The sequence below is a fragment of the Solea solea genome, chromosome 13, assembly GCF_958295425.1.
Source record: "Solea solea chromosome 13, fSolSol10.1, whole genome shotgun sequence".
Classification (NCBI taxonomy): Eukaryota; Metazoa; Chordata; class Actinopteri; order Pleuronectiformes; family Soleidae; genus Solea; species Solea solea.
The window spans coordinates 22245166-22267021 of record NC_081146.1 but is presented as its reverse complement, the minus strand read 5'-3'; the positions used below and the strand labels follow the sequence as shown (position 1 = coordinate 22267021).

The 21856-nt window shown below is 40.4% G+C and overlaps 2 protein-coding genes across 2 annotated transcripts in view; both read right to left on the bottom strand.

Annotated features, from left to right (window-relative positions):
- dyrk1b (dual-specificity tyrosine-(Y)-phosphorylation regulated kinase 1B) overlaps positions 1-11471 on the bottom strand; it is a 41990-nt gene extending 30519 nt beyond the window's left edge. Inside the window, exon 1 of the mRNA XM_058646750.1 lies at positions 10689-11471. The gene's annotated coding sequence lies outside the window, so the exon portion shown is untranslated. The remainder of the gene's footprint in view (positions 1-10688) is intronic.
- Positions 11472-12492: 1021 nt separating this feature from the next.
- Positions 12493-19707, bottom strand: fbl (fibrillarin). The gene is made up of 9 exons (XM_058646751.1): positions 19560-19707; positions 17691-17861; positions 17316-17450; positions 16961-17055; positions 16091-16261; positions 15678-15810; positions 15019-15131; positions 14563-14708; positions 12493-13389 (listed from the first exon to the last, which is right to left on the bottom strand). The coding sequence occupies exons 1-9, from the start codon at positions 19567-19569 to the stop codon at positions 13365-13367; spliced, it is 999 nt and encodes a 332-aa protein (XP_058502734.1). The 5' UTR covers positions 19570-19707; the 3' UTR covers positions 12493-13364.
- Positions 19708-21856: the final 2149 nt, after the last annotated feature.

Here is a 21856-nt window from a genome sequence, read left to right as displayed (position 1 = left end):
CCAGATAAGATAAGTCCTTTATTAGGCCCACAGTGCTTTAATGTTCGCTTCACAAGGAGAAAAAACAAAAACCCTTTGCTTTCACACCACTTTCTTCAAATAACCCCAGTCACAATCATATCATGGCAAAATAAAATAGGGTTAATCCATTATAACAATGAATCGTCAACTATTTTGATCATCGATTCATTAGTGAGTGTTTTGGTTGTTTTTTTTCAGCTTCTTAAATGTTGGTTTTATTTTTGCTCCATACAACAAAGAAATCTTCTAATTTTGGTTTGTGGAAAAAACAAGAATCACAATTTCCAGGCACGAAAACGATCGAAACGTTAATCGATAATGAAAATAATCGTTATTTGAAGGCCTTAAATAAATAAATGTTACTTCTTTTACCACTTTTTGCACTCACCTCTATAATCATTGTAAAATGATTCAGGATTTAAGATCAAAATCCTAATCCCAAACAATTCTTCTGCTGCTACTACTAATTGTCGTGAACCTTGCAATCAATATTTGCATTTCAGGTCACAGTGTTGAGAAAGTGCTGCAGGACAATCCCTGAATGTACAGCACAAACAAGAGTGAAAAGAAAAAGACTTTTAGAGGTCAGGACCTTTCTTCAGAATCCGACTTCAACACTAGACTTTTTACAGAGTTGCTGCCATGCACAGCCACTGATGGAATATTATTTTAACCCAGAAAGAGTTGTATCTGAGTTAGGGCTGCAACTAACAATTACATAATAACATTTCATAATCGGTTAATCGAGTTATCGTTCATAAAATGTCAGAAAATGTTGATTTATTTGTTATATGGAGCAAAGAAACCAAAAAAAGTACTCACATTTAAGAAGCTGAAGAATCAGAAGAATCTCTTTTAGTTCTTTAAAAAAACTCAAACCGATTAATTTAATAATCGATTCATAGAGTAAGTGTTTCAGCCATAATCTGACTTCTGAACATGAACCCAGAAAATGCTGGTATATCAAAATGAAGGCTTCTTCTACCGTCCTCATTCCTTTGGTCTGTAATCTGCCAGGACTGTTGCATTTTACACACACACACACACACACAGTGTGTATTATACAAGAACATCTGTTGTTTAAAAAGACATAACAAAATACTCGACAGGACATTCAAGTGGTAAGAAAAGAACAATACTGACTTTTTAAACACATCATTTACTGGTAGAATGCGCGTACCCAAGTATTTTGAGTCTTATCCACACGGAAACTATATAACTATGCAATTTGTTTCTTCTTCATTCTTAAAATGTTTGCCGTAAAAACACAGCATTGTTTAGAAAAAAATTACGACATAAAACCAAACGACTCGAAATGCCAGGCGAGGTGGGGTTAAGGGTTAGAGAGGTGGGGCTTTGACATCATCTTTTTTTGTAAGTTGCATATTTGTTTGTATACACAAAAATGCAAGAGGGGGGGCCTATTTTCCAAAAATAGCATTTTAGGGCTCCCAAAATGATGTTTTGGATTATCCTAAACTTTTCTAAAGTTGTGTATGGGGCCCAAAATTTTAAGGCACTTTTGGGAATGTCAGTTTTTTTCAAAAAACTTAAATTTTGAAAGGACCCTAACCCTGAAGTCACCAGTGATGTTGAACAGTGGGGCTCAATCAAACTATCTGGTGCCAGAATTGAGGGTCTGGTTTCAATATTTCCCCAAAAATGTCCCTGAACCCTGGTATACTCGCACTTCAGGGTCCTGTAGTATCCTACTTCACCACCAAAATAGTGGCGAGAGAAAGTGGAGGCACTTCAGCAACACGGTGAGTAATGATCGAAAACTCCTTGCCCCTGCTTTCCCCCGATGACCTATAAACTTGCACAGTGTCGTGAACGGTGATTGGTCGGGGGGGGGGGGGGGGTTGTCATGCTTGTAGTGTCGCCAGTCTCGACACGGCAAGAATCCGCGCCACTGTGATTGATAATCTGACATGGTAAACCATCGTGAAAGACAAAAATACCGTGGTAGTCTGATCCCGGCACAGAGTAAGTCTTGTGCTCTTGAACTGAGAAAAACACATGAAAAGTCAATGCTGAGGAGACGTAAATCAAGAAATGAAGCATCATGGAGACGGCATTTCTAAGGCTTGTAGAAGGTCATAAAGAGCTGGGCCCCACAAGAATTCCCCTGCACTGGAAATCCTGTCATTGGACAAGTCCAACTTCTTTAAGACACATCTAAGACAGAGCAAAGTACAGGTGACAACTTGAAAACAGACACCCAACCTATCACTGATAACACACACAGCATGATGAAAGAAACGTCAGACCGACAACATGTCACATTTAATACAGTTGATTTGTGGTAACAGCAAGAATTCATATATATATACACATATATATATATATAAATATATATATTGTATATATATTATATATATATATATATACACACATGCACACACACACTATATCTGTAATATATACAGGCACTGTTGCCAGGCGAGACACAGTCAGTTTCAGTGTGAGACCCCAGAAATAGAGTCCAAGTAAGGACAGGTGCAGGGGCAACATGCAACAACCCTCTCACCCAAATTACCAGCACTCTCAGAGAGAGAGAGAGAGAGAGAGGGGGAGAGAGAGACCTGAAGAAAGACAAAAAGCTGAGAGGTTTGACCAGAGGGTGGTTGTCAAGTCTATCACTATGGTATGTTTGTAACAAGACTGACTGCTATGTTAATGTTTGGACTATATGGTTTTCCAGCAGACAAGTTGCATGAATTCCTCATAATATAAGACAGTGTGTGTGTGTGTCTAACACTAGATTTCACATTTGACATTTTGTCAAACTGCCAAAAATGGAGTCCTTCAAATGCTGTGATCGTTTATAGCCTTCAGCATGACGACGTTGATCTAAAATAAGATAAATGGTAAGGATTATGGTTCAAATTAAGGGTAAGCCTCTGTACTAACGGGTTGTAAAAAAACAAAACAAAAATACGACTAGAAGTAAACAAAAGTACATGCAAGATCAACTAGTTTCTCAGCAACATTCAAACCTTTCCTCACTTTTCCTCAGTTAATAGGTGAACTGCTTTCAATGATCACACCTTAATTACTGTAAGGAATGAATGATGTGTGATACAAAAAACACAGCGCATACACCAACAAAGTTCCTGGAGAGGTGAGGAATGGTGAGGAGAATATGAGACACAATTTTGTTTGTCGTCATTAAAATGTGTCACTGTTCAAATAAAGCCCTTCTTAGTTGAGCTATGTGAGACATGTGTTGGTCAGGTATCAAAATTGAACAACGTGTTCTGGGCTGGGCTGAGCCCCCAACGCTCACACTAAAGTTTGCGTCACTGACTGCACACAGACATTGTGAGTCCACTGCTGCCCCCACCCAGTCAGTTTGAATGTGTAATTTTGTGACTTGTGTTTAAAGTTCTCCTTTCAGCTTTGCCTAACCACAACCTTGCCAAACGCTTGGCATACGTGTGCGCACAGAGGACCACTAAGTCCAGATACCATGAAGAAAACGGTAACCATAGAGACTTGCCGAGGTTCTATATAGTATGAAGTCAGCCAGAGAAAAATCACCACTACTGGAATGGAATACGAGAATGAGGTTGTATGTGTTAAACACTAAACTGACCTAGACCTTTGTTTGAGATTGGACTGGACTGTGGTCTTGTATGCCCATTCAGCAATGCGAAATGGGTCTTCACACACATGGAATGGGGCTAAAAACTCTATGACCTTGGTGTGGGATAGTGAGCAGCTTACAAACTTCAGTTTCCAATTACAAACCGGGCTTTCTTACAAGTTGTAAACAAATTCTTACGACATGGGAGGCTTCAGCAGGTGTAGATTTTATAAGGTGATGCTTTAGTCATGTGGCTGAAATCCATTTTACCTTATGTCCCTGCTGGCAGCCATGTGTTTCAGTAAGAAAGTAAACCAAACGTCACAAAACCGTTACACTAACATACCCAATCACTTTGACTCTGTCAAATACCAAACCGTAACTTTTAAACAGGCAAAAAAAAGGCATTTTGACACATGGCACAGGACAAAGTTCTCAGGATTGATTTCTACATTGTTGTCTTGTGCTGCAGCTGGATGACCTCCTTGTGTTATCGCAGAATAGCCGCCTGGCCCTGCATATGCCACAATGTCAATTCTTCATGTGCATAATTGTCTCTTACTTTCTCCTTGTTACTGTGAATGTTGTCATAGAGATGGCTGATGTGATTGTGTATCCTTTCATTGAGCGTGTTTGTATATTATTCCTCCCACAAAGACTGATCTACTGACCACACACTCAGCACAGGGGGGACTGTCCAGAGCTGGTTGACTGAAGAATAACTTGTTGACAAACAAGTTTCAAGTAAATTCAACATAAGCATCCTGTCACTGGGCCCGTGAAAGGTTTAAATGAAGAGGTAAGCTTACAACACTGACGACTAACCAACCATCGATGCAATGATGAAGGATTGCGGGACTTGAGTGTCACATGCTCATCGCTAAGCTCACCAAACGTTGACAGGATACTTTTCTGCTGGGATGGGAGTTACAACTGTCGACACCAGCCGCAGCTAAACAAATACTAATTGAGGAGCACCAGCTCACCTGGCAGAACCTCGGTCCAAGTACAGCGCGAGGGTCGGTAACGTTAGTAGTAATCAACTTTACTTGTACAGCACTCTTCAAAACAAAGTTCCAAGGTGTTCAACACAAACAACACAACCAGGCAATTAAAATAGAAAGAATACATGAGTGCACTTAAGTGCCAGGTATGTGGTTCTCTTTTGTCTTTACTTTTATATAAATATTGTAAATATGTGACACTGTAATTTCAAATATTTCAAGCTTTATTAAGGTACCTGCTAAATGATGAGGAAATTCAATGCACACGTAACTCCTTTCTGCTGCACTGTAGCACAGTTGACAAGTGGCATGTCAGCAGTGAATGTTGCCATTAAAACTGTTTTCAGATTATTCCTTTCACGAAGACGCAGGTATTGCTTTAGCTCCCTCTTTTCACGCAAGAGCAGGAGCACTCAATCAACAGCCATCATATAATGTTGACACTTGAAATTTACCAACAATTCAACATCAATTCATCCACATCAGTGAGGGGGAAACCTGACCTTCACCTGTTGCAGACATTGATCTCTTTACCTTGGCAGAAACCATTTTTATATCAAATAAGGTGTTGCAGCATGAGCAGCACGGTTTTAGAGTCCAAACAGAACTGTTGCTGTTTGGAGTTTCCTGTCTAAAGTTTAAACAATGTCACTCCACCGCCAATAAAAAAAGAGACTTTCCTCTCTGCTTCTAAAAGAGCAGCGAGCAGAACTCTAAAAGTCTTTCTTTAACCCTTGAAGAAATTAGATTTTGTTCACATTGCACGGCAAAAACTATCACGGTGATGTAGTAACCACTTACTAACTTATTGGTCAGCTATTTTTATTATCGATTAATCAGTTTGAGTGTTTTTTTTTTCAACAATTAAAACTATATAATGTTCGGGTTTCTTTGCTCCATATAACAAAGAAATAATAAAAACTCAATAACAAGACACTCGAGAACATCATCATTTCCAGGTTGGGTAAACAATTTTCAAATCAAAAAAAGTACTTGAATAATCGATGAAAATAATCATTAGTTGCAACCCTACACGGAATTAACTCAAACAGAGCCCTGCCAATGTTTTCGATCAGACAAAATGCACCAAACAGTGGCAGACTCTGGCTACGTAGACGGCCATGACAGACACAAATGTGCGGACATATCAACGGCCACCAAGCGTCAGGCCTGCACACCATCACACATTAAAGCAACCGTACGTATGAGTCAACCAGTATTCCCACTAAAATATAATGGGGAGATTTAGATGTGAAAAAATGGGAGCACTTTTCAATATCTGCTCCGAACATTTTGCTTTTCTGGATTCAATGAAACGTAAACACATGTCCAGAGACACGAAATACAAACAATAACAGCTGATGGTCTTTAGAGAGCAGCAAAAGAAAAGATAATATGAATATTTTCATTGATGTTTTATTGGCCATGACAGTTACGAGAGTAAAACCTGATTAATCAATGCAGAGCATCACATTGAGGCAAAAATGCTTGTTGATTAATATTTTCAACACTTCTCACTAAAGCCTGATAAAGTGAATGTAGATGTCTACGATGGTATTATCTACTGTGACAGACTTACATTGTCTCACAACCTGCGTGGCTTTGATGACTAGAACACTTCAAGTTGCCACATTTACATTAACTAGGTTTAAAATTAGATGACCCTGCAACAATTTATTTTTAGCTTACAACTCAACAGAATTAGAATTTACTCCTAAAAAGTAACTACACCCAGAATCCATGTGCAACACGCTTCGTCTTTGGATGAGTCCGACGGCAGATTCGAATCCAGCGTGAAACTGTTCTCTTTGTTGACTGGGAAGGCAGAAACAGTGCCATATGTAATGGCAGCCAAACTCAAGCTGCATAAAGCTAATTACCTTCATAGAAAAGGTAATTAAATGCATCAGCTGACCGTTTAGTCACCACTCTGTTGGCTCCTGCTGAACTACAAAACCACACTGTGTCGTATAGTTGGGTTACACAGTGTCTTTTCACATTTTGTCAGTCACTTATTGTCCAGCCCTACATTCAATACAATATTTATCACAGTGTCATTTTTCTTCAGTAGCAAATATAGTCAAAGTGCAATAGAAATAGCATCTTTGGTAACTTTGGTAACCACTTAGCAGTCTTAGTTGAATGTTGGCTCTGCTTGTTACTAAGAATTATCCTGTAATTCTCTGCTTGTGACAATTCAACAGAGCATAAATATAGTACAAAAAACGCCATTAACAACTCTATTTAACAAGATGAGTTACAGTGACTCTTAAGACCATTTATTTAGTCTAAAGAGTTGTATTTTAAAAGTCATAGAATCTAATTATACATCAAATTTAAAAAAATGTTGGTTATTTTTTTAATTTTAGGATGTAGTGTGGTGATTTTGTTGGACAGCAGGAGCACTCAGTGGGACATTGTCGATTTTGTCATATCCAATCTTGTTTTTGTATTGAACAGCCGCCTGGAGAAACCAATAATCACATAATCAACCAATCATCACATAATGAAAACATAAAAGAGTAATATTACATGTTAGTAAATGTAATACAAAAAAAATAACAAAATGTTCCATTCTCAATGTAACAGCATTCGGATCAATTATTTATAGCTGAGTCAATGTGATGCTGACATCTGTCATTTTAAACAGCAAATTTCCAAAACATTTCATACACTAAACCACTTGAATAATTGAGAAGATAATCAACAGATTATTCATCAGTGCCAGAATCATTGTCACGTTGTTGTGATGCACGCTCTACAGAAAGCTCAATCAAACATGAATTCAGTCCTTCTATATTCTGTGACACAAACTGTGTTGCAGTTTGACAAACCTTTGGTATAATGTCAATTTAAAAACAAATGGAATGTGTTATTGAAGACTTGTTGAAGAATCGTGAGATAATTTCTGTCAATTAGGGCTAAAACTAACTAACAATTTGTCAATTACTCTCTCAAATAATCATGTTCTTGTTTGGTCCACAAAATGTCAGAAAATGCCTAAAAATGTTGATCTGTGTTTCCCAAACCTTGAAATGATGCAGTAAAATGTCTCATTTTCCCCACAAACCAAAATTATTGAATGATTTTTTCATTATATGGAGCAAAGAGGCTGAGACATCAGAGAACTCAGTATTAATTATTAAGAACACACAAACGGATCGAATTGATTATCAATATAGTTGATTCATTCAGCAGTCAATTAATAATCAATTAATCGTTGTAGCCCTAAATGAAATACAGTGGAATACAAGTCAGTTCAAATTGAAGGTAACATCTATTTAATTTATTTTTAATTTTTTAAAGCATTTGCCATATCATCAAAATGGTGTGTCCACTACATGTAGTGATTTGATACATTAAAAAAAATATATAAAAGATATATATATAATGTATATCCATACTCGTATAATAATTACATTGTGTATTTTACATTGTTGTTGCTCTCAGTAGTAGTGGCAGTATTAGTAGCATTAAAAAAAGCACCAGTGAAAATGCTTAACTTTACACAGCTTCAGTGGGAGGTTTCAACTTGAATAACTGCACTAACGCCAGGATGAATGCATGAATGTGGGGACAGAGAGCAGAGATGAATGAGACCATGTGAGAAAATAAAGATGATGATGAGAAAATAAAAAGATACTTGACCAACAGGGGGTTGGTAGCCAATGTAGTGGCCTGTACGCTGACCAACGATTACCAGAGGCTACGGGGCAAAAAGTGTGATTTTATTTATAGTTATAACAGATTTTGGCTGGTACTGACAGTTTGAAGAGCAACCTCACTGAAGCTCAACTCAAAACTTGCACTCCTGAAGCCCCAGCAACAAGTCCTTCATTCAATACCATCTTCAGCAACAACAGCCTTAACTCAACTTCCCAGAACACCTCACACCTGTGACATCATCAAACTGTGTCATACATTATCGTTAGAGGACCACTTAACCTCAAGCTTACATATAGTTTATTAACATATAATATGATATATACTCTGTATACACACACACACATATATATGTGAATATATATATACATATATGTATATGTATATGTATATATATATATATATATATATATATATATATATATATATACATATACATATACATATACATATATGTATATATATATATATATATATATATACACATACATAAACAGCAGTGCACTGTGGTTCACTGTTTGAGGCATCAAGCCAGCATGATCCAGCAGTTTCATTCTCTTGGTCTCAGGGATGGTACCTTCTCAGATTTTAAGATTTGTTTCCTGTCCTGGTTTCCACCAAACTATTGGTTCTGCTGTTCCTATTCATAGCAAACACTGAAAGCAGAGATGGAACTGAGGGACAGTCACGTATAATTTGCAACACATGAAGTCCAGCGACAAATATTGGACATGCAATGCTTCTAAAATATATGATAGCTACAGATGGTGCAATGCAAGTGGGTTTTTTGTACATGCTTGTGGTGGTGACACGATGACAGTGCGGTGAAAGAGGCTAATCCACAGGCTACAATCAGGTGTTTCATATGCTGACTGTAGCTAAGCAGCAGATGCAGTTAGAACATGTTTCAAGATGAGAGCTCACAGCCCTCACAGGCAGTCAGCACAAAGTAAATGTATTTGCTGTATCTACTGTAACATGACACAAAAAAAACATTACTCGAGACCTGTAGCACAATGGAACCGCAAACACCTTAAATACAGGCCCACTTCCACAGGAACCTGACATTTCGAGGGAGCACATCTTCATTGTTCTGAAAGAGATTTCTAAAAAAGCTTTTCTCTCAGGAGATGTGTCCTTTCTCTCATCCAAAATTTGACGCTTTGGCCTATATGTGGCCTTTTTCACAGACCGGTTACTAAACAGTGCCGATCAAACCTAACGAACAATCTAAATCACACCACCGTGATAAGTGTGATTTGAGAAGACAAATCTTGAATGAAAAATCACTGAGTAAAGCAGAATTGACTCGGGGGGAGGGAGAGGTCCATTTTGAGGAAAACCAGCAGCCTAACTTCAGCAGGGTGGGTGTGGAGGTGGGGGAACAGCATCTGTGGCAAAGCCTATTATTTAAATCGGTCACAATATCTGACCACAATATCTACTGTTGAGGAATGACAGTGAGAATGCATCAAAAAAGCCACGTACAAAGAGAGAGGGGACGTTATTAACCGGCTGTGCATCGGCTATGGTCTCTCCACAGTCCTGTTCCCTGCCCAGGAGCATTCATCTCCCGGCAACTGAACTCCTGTCCCTCTACCAGAGGGCAGGGTAGGGGCTGGGGCTGATGCGGTAGCTAAGCTAGTGGCTACCGTTACCTGCCATAGCAGATGAAATGTTGCAGCTCTACAGAGGACAGTCGGAGGGGGGGGGGGGGGGTTGTGGCTGGCTGTATTCTGTAACACCTACAGTCATCGCCATCGACAGCAGGATATAAGCGTATACACCAAGGATCAGCAACACGCCTCGATCATGCAGCAACACATCCATTCATGTCATATCTCCCCTCCGTTTTATGCAGCCGGCATCTTCTCCCCCCCACCCCCCAGTCTTCTCGGTGTCGTGCTTTAACTCAAGACAGGTAGCGACGCCGCTGCGAATGAAACTTGCCCAGATACACGCACACTGGTGGCATCAATCATTAGCCTATTAATGACCAATCCAACCCACAGTCAACCCACCAGATGGCTGAAAACGCCTCAGTCACCATCTGAACCAGAAGGACGGGGGGCCGGAGGACATAGTAAAAGCAACTGAATGAGGGGGTAACACTGTAGATACTCCAGCCAAGCATTTAATGTCCGGTACGGCCCAGCAGCTCCACAGTAGAAGCATGACTCAAACCTATGAGCCATCTGAGCGGCAGTGGCAAAGGAATGGGGACACGAGGCCGGCTGACAGGGGCGAATAACGCAGGGATGGATGGGGCAACACAATGCTGTTGCTTCATATTGACTGCCAAACCTCTATTTCACACATGACACGGAAAAGAAGCAACGAGCTGCAAAATCACATTTGATGATTTGGGGAGGGAAGAAAAAAAAAAGAAATGCCGGCCGTTTAAACCTTACCTCAGGCGGTGTGTCGAACCAAGTTCCGCGTAGCAGCCATGTTCGGAACCCCTATTTCCCTCTGTCCGCACGAACCGAGCCCCCTCCCCCGGCTCAATCGTTCTTCTTTCACAGCAGAAATCCAAATAGGATGGTGGAGAATTGTTTGCCGGTTAAAACAAAAACAAAAAAATCCCCAAGTGAGATAAGTTTCCAGAAAAATCACGTTAGTCTCCCTGAGCTCAGAGAGCGCCTTGTCTATAGTAAGTAATCGCCGGCGCAGCACAGCTAGCCGTGCCTGAGGGGAGGTGGGCAGCTCGCCGCCTCAACCACGGGCACTTCAGGTTCAGTCTTCTTTTCTTTTTTTAAATCTGGTCAGCACACTCACTTCAGTGGCTCGAGGTTTATTCACAGCTGTGCCAGAGACCACCTTCACTTACGGCGTGGACCCGCCGGCTCTGCAAGCCCGTCCGCTCTTTTTAAATTAATTTAGAGGAAAGAAGCTAACACTAGCCTGCTAGCTCGTAGCTAGCATGCTAGCTGCCTAATAAAACTCTGCCATTGGAATTTTGGAGGAAGACAGTCCGCACACTGCAGGCTGCTTGGCGGGTAACGGCCGGCCGAGTGGCCAACGGACAGTGCAAGCCAACGCTACAGAAAAACTACACGTATTTTCGCGCACACATTCACACAGCTACAGCTAGCTCTGTGCCGGTCAGCCCCTCCGTGATGTTAATATCGGTCAAAGGAGAGAGGGGCTGCATTGAGAGCGCACTCCCGACACCAGGCGAGTATGGCCCGGCGCGTTCCAGTGAATTTTCCCACAAAATGGCTGCCAAAACAAATCCATCGCGGGCAGTTCTTACGAGTAACTTCCAAAAGTTACCCCTAAAAAATGAAACGCGACAGCGCGATTGTTACACACCCAAACGGATGCAAATTGGGATGTTTTTTGGTAAAAGGGCATCGCAGATTACGCTGCATTTTGTCGCGCGGGGATAAAAACATTTTCATCCGCATAATAACTTTAAACCAGAGCAAAGTTTTTCATATTGGAGGTCAAAGTAATCCAGTAATGTTACTGACATTTATTGGCATTTCTCAACACTTTTGAAATCTGTGAAACAGCCATTTGCAAAATCTATTGTTTAATAAATAAATCGATACTACGGCTGGGCAATAATAGTAAATAATTGCGACGCTCGAGACAGTTGCTAAAAAAAAGATTTTGTAAAAGGTGTTAAGTTAACTCATTTCAACTTTTAAAATCTGACATTTAAACAGTTAGGGAGGCTTTTAATCTAATTACCAACAACTCAAGCTTCAGATCTGGATCTTCATCGGCATTTTTGACCCAACTACACACTTTTTGGGTACACCATTCAGATGCTCCAAATATTATATAAATAATCGCAAATATTTTAATCAACCCATCACATCGCACCAAGACAAAGTCGTGCTGAGGTTCAACGCCAAAGTTGAGTGACATTGCAGGGCATGATTGTTGGTGCCAAGTAGGCGAGTATTTCTAAAACTACTGTCTGAGGTTTTCACACACACACAACCATGTGTAGGATAACATAATGGTCCAATGGGCATTATGTATAAAATAACCAAGCAAGAGTATGAGGTACCATTACTTTTCTCCACAGTAATCCAGAGCCATTTTAGTCAAAGTATTCCTGAAAATGTCACAATTACAAGGTCAAAATTGGCAATCCAAAATTGATTCTGAACCCAGATCTGTATCTCCACCAAATGCTGCTGTAAACTCTGGTAGATGTAATGTCTGGAGACCATGAATTCAGTTATTTCAAACCAATGGTTATAATCGAAAAAAACATTTTATTTAAACAAAGTTGTCGGTTTTGTCCACAAAAAAACAAAAACTTTCAAGCATACGTTGTAAAATATCTACAACTTTTCTGTTTCATAGTCTGTCAACACAAAAGTTATACTGGTATCAAATTACAAGTGTGAGTGAAAAAGTCACTTTCTATATTTGTACACAGACACAGGTCAGTTTACTGCCTCACCACTAAAAACAGATCCACATTCATGGTTGTTTGCCTAACACGGTGTAAATTTGTGGTAATCTGAAGCTCTACATGTGCACCACCTTAAGTATTGTACCATACAGAAGTTCAAACAATTAAAAAATACCAGTCATCTGGGGTATGTGTGAATTACTTGGGATATACCCAACAATCTAGGGAGGGAGGCACTCTGAGAAAGGATAAGGAAGAGAAGAAAAGCATCAGAACAGACGTGAAAAGATAACAAAATAATACACTGACCATACACTTGAAGCATGTGGTACCCTCAGCAAATGTGTAACTACATACAATAAAGCTTTATAAATCAATGTTTATAATATCAGTTTCCCAGGGTAGAAAGCTACTAGTTCTCTAAAACTTGGCTGCATAATTTACTTTTTTTCTAACAAACACTTGCTTCATCCAAACACCTCTACAGTCACTTGTCCAGGAGTAAGGGTGGTTGGTCAGTTAACAGTCCAAAAAAAAAAAAAAAGGGAACACAGCCAAATTTTACCCCAAGTGCTAGTTATGCTTCCACACTGCAGAAATCTACCAACAGGCGGGTGTAGATGTGGAGAGGAGGGAAACAGACAGTAATCAAAAAAAGGGAGGTGGTTTCAAACGGGAAAACTGTTTTCCCCATGTTTTCGGCCACACTTCATTTCTTCTGTTTTGCTGGAGGTCTAAGGAGAGAAAGGTGAGAGCATTTTAACACAAATTAAAGTGCAACATTGACCCAAGTTAAACAATATTAGTGCAGTATAAACGTAGTAGCTACTACATACCAGCTGATATTTTCACTACTTTGGTTGCATTATAGTGACACTTTACATGATCAGTGCTAGTTAAACAAAAGAGGCGATGGTAGCTCCTTGTGTGATTTATAGCTGCAACTAATGTTTATTTTTATAGTAGATTAATCTGTTGATTATTTTCTAGATCAATCAAGTACTTGTATGGCCCATAAAATGTCAATTGGCATTTACCAAACCAGTTCACAAACGTTTAGTTTTGTCCAAACCAAAAATCAATGTTATATGTATAAATATTCACATTTAATAAGTTGAAAAATCAGCAGCTTGTTGAACTCAAATCGATTATCAAAATAGATGACGATTTAGTAATTGATTAATCGCTGCAGCCTGAGTGTGATTATATCAGTTTGACATGAATTTGTCAACTCGTATCTACCATCTGACCATGAGATAATGCATATTGTGATATGATCATAAATTTAAACTTAAAGAGATTCCAAATATGCATGATTACATTAGCCAGATTATTTATATCACCAGTCACTAAAACTATCCAAAAAAAACACTCAAGTTAAAATAAAGCAAAAATAATTTGGGTAACTGTATTCAGATCTTGAGCAAGTGATTTTTCACCAAACCAATTAAGTTGACCGACTATAAACTTATTAAAACTCTACAAGAGGCGAGAATAAATTAACTGTGCTGCATTATCACTTATTAAAACATAGGACTGAGTGAGACAATGCCAGACATTACAGGCTGTCCATCCTTTAATGACGATCCTGCCATTTAACCAATCAAAGTGAACAATTTAAGGTCACATGTGTCATATACATGGTGAGAATATAACATAATTGTCCACCAGAGGGAGTCCTTTAACCCAGTAAGAGCTGCTCTGCTTCAATCGAAGAAACCAAGGACAGTCTAAGGCAATACATACTACAGTAATCGCCAGCAATGTTTGCATGAAGAGGGTAAAATACTTCAGACCAAGCTATACATAGATAAAATTATTGATTCAATGCATGCATTTAATCAATACCTGTCATTGTATGAGACATTTTGTGTTTTGGATAGAGCAGGATTTAAGTTGGTATATACCTGTAGATGCCCACCACCACCGCATGGTCCCTCTCATAGGGCTCCAGCGTGAGCTGCTCCTGTGGCTTCATGTTCTCAGCACCCATCTTCTTCACCTCTGCGGCAAACACTGCCTCTGGAGCCGCCGTCGAGTCTATACAGTTAGCCTACAGTTTTAAAAAATAAAACAACACAGCTGAAACAAAAGACAGAACTCGGCAGAAGCAGCTCAGAGGGAATAATGCCATACATTCAGGGATAATGACCTTTATTCAGTTGCTCATTCCTGTAATTGGAATTCACAATCACCAAACTATAAATGTGACTGAGCATGTGATTATATGGAATAGAACATAAATGAAAATTAATAAAACCTCGCCAAGCGATGCCTGCGACATTCTTAGAATGAACAATCTCAAGCTAATAAGTAGGTCTTGCACTTTGTGTTCAGTTCTGTCCAGGACAACATAAATGTACCTTGATGGAGATAACAAAGTGGCCACCATTCTTCAAGAAGTTGTGAGCATTCAAAGCGACAATCCTCGTCTGGTCAGGCTGGGCAACGTCGGCAAAAATCACATCCACCATGCCTAAAATGAGAGACAGCGCATGAGTGTGCACAAAGACTGCACTCTGATGTTTGCATTCAGCATCTTGGGTCAGTGTTTGCCGCCTTCATCACACAGTAACACTACGTAGTTTAGACACAGAAAAAACCTGTTCATTAATTTAAAACCTAACAACCTGTTTATGCATTTATGACATCGCACACTTTTCCTTTTGGCTGCTCCCTTCAGGGGTCGCCACAGCGAATCAACCTCCTCCATCTAACCCTGTTTTCACTATACAAGCCTAACTGCTATTTTTGATGTTTAACAGAGGATTCCACCACCTTGTCTTAAAAAGCTGAGGTCTCCCAATTTTTACTGCGTCAGTGTTTGAAAAGCAGCATTACAAACATGAGTAAACCTACTGTAGCAGCCAGTGCCGATTGCATGGTTATAGCTTAACACAAACATGTAATTAACAGTGCAGGCAATCTGCCTAAAAAGATCAGATTTAAGAAAATCATTTATCATTTGACTCTGTGTGACCAGACTGAACAAGTCGAACCTCAGCAGCTTAGAGATACCTACCAACCAGCATGCGGTATTTGTGAGGGTGCCGAGCATCTTCAATGATCGGAATGATGTTGGTGCGTTTCTTTGCCACGTTGAGAAGGTCACGACCCGAGCGATGGGAAAACTCCACAGCATAAACTAGTCCCTCCTGTAAAAGACAACAGGTTACCCTCACAGAAATGTTCAACTTGCATTACATCCCTCTACTTAGAATCCTACTGGTTGATGTGCACCCTCTGCTGGTATAAATCCCTAATTACAACACATGTAAGGACCACAAAAAAGGACAATGATGTTGGTTAAATAAATTTTAAACTGCAAATACAACATCCTGATGGTGACATTGAGGCCACAACCTATGAATGTGTTCTCTATTATGCATCAAATTTTAATACTGAAAATCTACCACGGGTGTACTCCTCACTCACCGGTCCAACAATGTCAGAGACGTGGGATACCGTGGTGCCGCTGGCAGCTCCCAGGTACATGACCTTTGTTCCTGGCTTGATATGAATCTGGTCTACTCCTCCCAAGATGGCAGCTGCAAGCTTAGAGCGAAAGGGATTCCAGGCTCTGTACTCAATCTTCGTCTCTCCTTCCTTTCAAGAAAATGTCAGAATTTAGGAGTCAGGCCACAAAAGAGACAACCAGCAGCTGATTTTAAATAGGACCAAGACTCTAGTGATGTATAGGAGGTTATTATAATTCACGAAAAGCACTTCTAGTATACTAAGTAGCAGTGAGGCAAATTTATCGAGTACATTGTGTCTGCCTCCACACTAGATGGCAATACACCTCCTTTTAGTCCAATTAACTTTAAACTATTTAATTATTTTAGCTAACTGGGAATAAATTTGAGGTTTTCAAATCTATGGCCCATCACTTTGCATCATACACTCTTTAAAAACATCAATATACAATATAGGTCATCTCACCCTGCCCCTACTTAAGTTTCCCACTTCACCCGCCCCAGAGTAGACAGTAAGTGTCCCCCAGGCCATTTTAGTTTTAAACCCCTGGCACAAATTCAGCCCAAAAAAATACACCAGTCTGGACTTTGCCACCGTGAACCGGCTTCTTCCACTATTTCCGGGTCAAAGGCGGGGTGGGAACTGTGGAGCTATGAGCACCTATGCCAGCTCAAAACTAACAAAACATACACATGCGATAGTAATTTGACTGTCAGTCTTTGGGCAATTTGGTGCACAGCAATTTCAGCGGACGGACATGTTTACATGTATTTTATTTCCGGTTTTTATCCGAGTCACACAGAAATTGGTTTGTCCACCATCATTCACCTCCACATTGATCCTCTTCTCCCCATACACAGACTCTCCAACCACCATGTTCTTGGTCACCAGGGCATCTTCCTTCCCTCTGCAGATGAAGACTCCTGAGAACACAAGCGCACACACACGTACCGTCAAGGTCTGTTAAAGACACCAAGTTGCTTGATGGTGAATCAAGTCAGACAGGGTGAAGTTATATCGTGGTCCTACAGTATCTTCAGACCTACATAAGCTGACCACTTGGTTTAATGATGGAACAGTCCAGAGAGAAAGGTAAGGCCAGGGAAAATGGTCCCCATCTCAAGTTAGAAGCTACTCTGCCTCCCAAACAATAATCACAAATGCCAGAAAAAAAAGCAAATACCTTCATGTCTGTGTGGCTCAACCATGACCTTCCTTCCTGCACCAAAGCCTCCTCTGCCACCTCCTCTTCCTCTTGGGGTGCCTCTTCCACCCCCTCTGCCCCGGAATCCTCCACGATCTGGAGACCTGAACCCACCTGAAAAAGACATTTACTTAGAGCTGCCCAAAACAATGCATGTGCCATGGTGAAATAAACTGCATTCACATCATTAAAGGAGTTATGAGTTTAAACTCATAACACAGCAGAGTTCAAACATCTTGTTCAATAATGAACATCTTACATCTTACAGAATACGTTTTCACACCAAAAAAGTACAGTTATGTTCATGACACAATCTTAACACAAGATTCTGATCATCCAGCGTTCAAGTCTCACCTCTTCCTCCTCGGTCACCAAATCCCCCTCTTCCTCCTCGGTCACCAAATCCCCCTCTTCCTCCTCGGTCACCATATCCCCCTCTTCCTCCTCGGTCACCAAATCCCCCTCTTCCTCCCCCTCGTCCACCAAAGCCTCCTCGTCCTCCTCTGTCCCCACGAGGGCTGAACCCTGAAAAAGAGGCATTTTACAGATGAAGCCGACGGCTATGGAACATCAATACAACCTGAAGATGCGGTGCATGACTACTGTCTTCATGAAGTATATCTATAAACTATGATGTTAATACACTAATAGACAACGGTGAGAGGAACCTATTTTTTTGAAAACCAACTGAGAACTTCCTTCTCCACCGAAACGCTAATGTTGTCAGTCAATAATCCATAAGAGTTGATGAAGAGTTGGGGTTAAAAGCACTCAGGAAATGTATAGGTTTTCATGTGTGGGGGTCTAGTGACATCAAGTGGTGAAGCTACAGAGTGCAACCACCTCACATCAACACATTCTTAACATGCAGGAGGAGCTAAAGTGGCCTTCGGGTAATAAAAACAATACTGAGTGTTTGGTTTGTTCTGTGGAAACATGTCCAACTCGGTGGTTATGAATAAACTAAAAAAATATTTTACACTTAAGAAGCTAAAGATGTGGTTTTAGATGATTAAATAAGTTACACCTAATTAAAGTGTAAAACTTGATATAAGAGAGCAAATACTAATGAGAACAGACATCAAATCTGAACACAAGCACATAATATTTATCTGACTTGGCTATGTAAAGTGAGGATACAGAGATCATGTCCCTTTGTCTAACTTTAATGTGGGACAAAACACTTCGTAGTCCACAGAACCTAGACTGCTGCACCAAGTACCTCATGGACCACTAGCTACGATCAAGACATTGCATCTTGTACTTTCAGAGTAATCCATAGACAAAAAGCTGGGTATACTGAACAAGATGCTGATCTTTGTCTATCTTTGATGTAGGATAAATCATAGTCCTGCAGTAAGGCATGAAAGTTGGACAAAAAGCCAGAATCTTGTTCAATATAATGAACTTACTCCAAAAGAACAGAGTAAAACTACTTGGTAGTAGTAGTGCAAGTAACCCATGAGGTACTTAGTCTAGTAGTATAGGTTTAATGTGTTCAACTCAACCCATCATAGTTAGAGAAATGGGCATAAACGACAGGAAAAATTCCCATTAATGGTCATTAAAATATCTAGCCTAACCCGATTGCTAATCTAGAGGAACACAATATTTTTTGCTGAAATTCAATGAACGTCGCCGATAAACATAAAGTGGCGTTTGCTCCACAGTTTTGAACGTCGAGTTACTAGTTTTCAACGTCGACACGAGTTTGACCATTTTAGTTCCAGTTTTTCCTGCGCCATTGGAAACTGCACGCGAGAACAGGCTACAATGTAAAAAAACGACTGAGTGGCTCGTGTGGTTATGTTTGTCGATCACGATAATGCTAACATGGGCGATAAACGCCGGGAAAACTGTCGAATGCTTTACCGAGTTCGAGTCGAACGAAACGTGGCCAGTGTCTCGCGCTACATCACGTCGAGCTCAACACGTGTGTACAGCGTGTCGCGTATGTGTGCGTGCGCGCGCAGAGCGGTTGCTAGCGTCGTTATTAGGACAAAAATCAACTCCGTAAGCGACTCAAGCTCGGTGACAATGATGTGTTTAGTTCACCTGTATCACAGAAACGCGAGAAAAGCATCCACGCACATTATTGGAAGCATGAGGACGGTTCACAACAACATGGCGGTGTAGGCCGCTCCGCCACAGTCGCTATGTTGGGACACACTCACTGCGTAATTGACGACACCGTATAAACACATAATCACACATCTACTATACCTGGCACCATGTTGATATATTTAAGGCGGTACAACCGTCGCTGTACTCGGGACTCTTCTGCTTCGTCCGACTTTAGTTTGTCTCTGCACTCACGGAAACACACGCACAGACTCTCACAGTGCGACTGAACACATGTGCGCTTACGGCTCCTCCTTTTTTATGTGGTTAAATGGCAGTGGGCAAATAGCTTTGGGCGCATTACCGCCATCTTGTGGACTGGAGTGTCACAGAGCGTCACTTAATGCTTCTCATCTTACATTTCCTTTGCATTTTAAAGGTCCAGTGTGTAACATTTATTTTTATGTGGCATACATTTAAAGTAAGATAATTATACTTAACTAATTTAATCAATTTAGTCAGTGTACAACACCCTGACTAAATTGATTGTTGTTTTTCATTCCCAGTTGTTGTCGGAAGTCGGAAATTGCCGACTTCCCATCCAGTTGGTTCTCCCATGAGCCGAAGCTTCATGGTGCTTCATTTTCTCTACTGTGCCATCAAGAGGACAATACATGTAAAACAGGCCTCTGTTTCACAACATGGATTTTAGTGAGGGAAGCTTTGAATTGAATAATTAATTAATGATGCTTGCCTATTGTGTCTGTCTTTATGCTATAATGGCAGGAAAGTGGAAACAAATTGGGCAGAGGCATCACTACATCCTGATACAGTATAACATGCATTAAATCATGGCCACCATCAAAGGAAAGCTGAGGGTGACATCACCATATGCAACCTGAGGCAGTGCTAAGACAAAGAAATGGTTAGAATTTCTGAAGAGGAACCCAGATAGAGGCAGTAATGCCATATTAGGTATCCAACTGGAGGCAAACACCACTACCAATTGTGGTTAATCATCATTCCTGACTCAAACACAAGGTCAAGACAAAGATCCCAGAAACAACACAAATCCAGAAGAAGGTAGACATGCAACAAAACAGATGAAAATTGCTGCAAAACGGCAAAGAGAATTTAAAAATCTTGTATTTCTCATACATTTTGTTGTGGCATCGGGATTCGATTGTTAGTAAGTGTCAGCAATTGAAAATGAGCACATTAGCGACGAATAAGAAAGATGATTATATACCACTTTTGGAATCAAGCAGGTATTCAGTGAAGGGGCTCTTGGGGGTTGGAGCTTTTGGATACGTGTACGAATGCATTAGATCGGACACCAATGAGGTGGTAGCCGCAAAGTTCATACCAAAATATCAAGCTAAATTTGGTCAAAATGAGGTATACAACCTTCAACGACTGCGGAAATTTGACCCAGACACGGTGAATTTGGTCCGTTTTAAACATAATTTTAAGCTCGGTGGACACGTTATTTTGGAATTTGAAATACTAGACATGTCTGTCATGGATTTATTTGAGAGACTTAAAAAGCCCTTTAAACTGTCTGAGATTCAAATAATGACACAACAGATGCTGGTAGCTCTGAACACTCTCAGGGGCATAGGAATGATACACACAGACATCAAGTTAGACAACATAATGTTAGTCAATCATGAGCTACATCCCTTTAAGGTGAAGCTGATTGATTTTGGTTTGGCTTGTGATGTCAGACGTCTGTGTCTTGGTGACATCTTGTATATCCCAGAGCACAGGGCCCCTGAGATCTACCTGGGCCTTCATCTGAATGAGGCTGTAGACATGTGGGCTCTTGGCTGTGTTATGGTCAGCTTGTACATCAACACAAACTTATTTTCGGGAAAATGCAGACTGGGGACAATGGAAGAAATGGTACAGTGGCTTGGTCAGCCTGATGATCAGCTGCTGAATACTGGAATTTACACTCTAAACTATTTTTACAGAAAAAAAGACACATGGAAGCTGAAATTAGAGTGCACCTGTTCAACAGGGAACAACTCATTAAGCTCTTTTAGCAGCTATGAGACGGTCCCAGCTCATGAGCCATTAAATAGCATGTCTTTAAGGCAATTTACTTGTCTCAAAGACATTGTAATGACTCACTCACAAGTTGCACTGTATGAGGACATGCAGGCCTTTATAAGCTTCCTGGTACAAATCTTGCAAGTAGATCCACAAAAAAGAATCAGTCCCAGTGAAGCTCTGATGCACCCTTTCATCACTATGGAACACTTTCCGAGTGATTTAATTAATGACTCACCCAATCAAATAAAAGCTAGTGCTTGCACACCTACACGCAGAACTGCAACTGGCAGAGAAAACAGACCAGAGAGGCATTTCCTTTTGGCTAGCTTGGAGGATGCTTTGGGCAGGACTTCAATAATATCTGAAAGTTTGGCTTTCTTTGGAGACAACACTGATAAAGA

Coding starts and splice junctions, on each gene's coding strand:
- fbl (XM_058646751.1), bottom strand. Junction 16,262..16,960: donor AGAAGAGGATCAATGTGGAG/GTGAATGATGGT, acceptor TTTTCTTGAAAG/GAAGGAGAGACGAAGATTGA. Junction 15,132..15,677: donor CAAATACCGCATGCTGGTTG/GTAGGTATCTCT, acceptor CTCTCATTTTAG/GCATGGTGGATGTGATTTTT.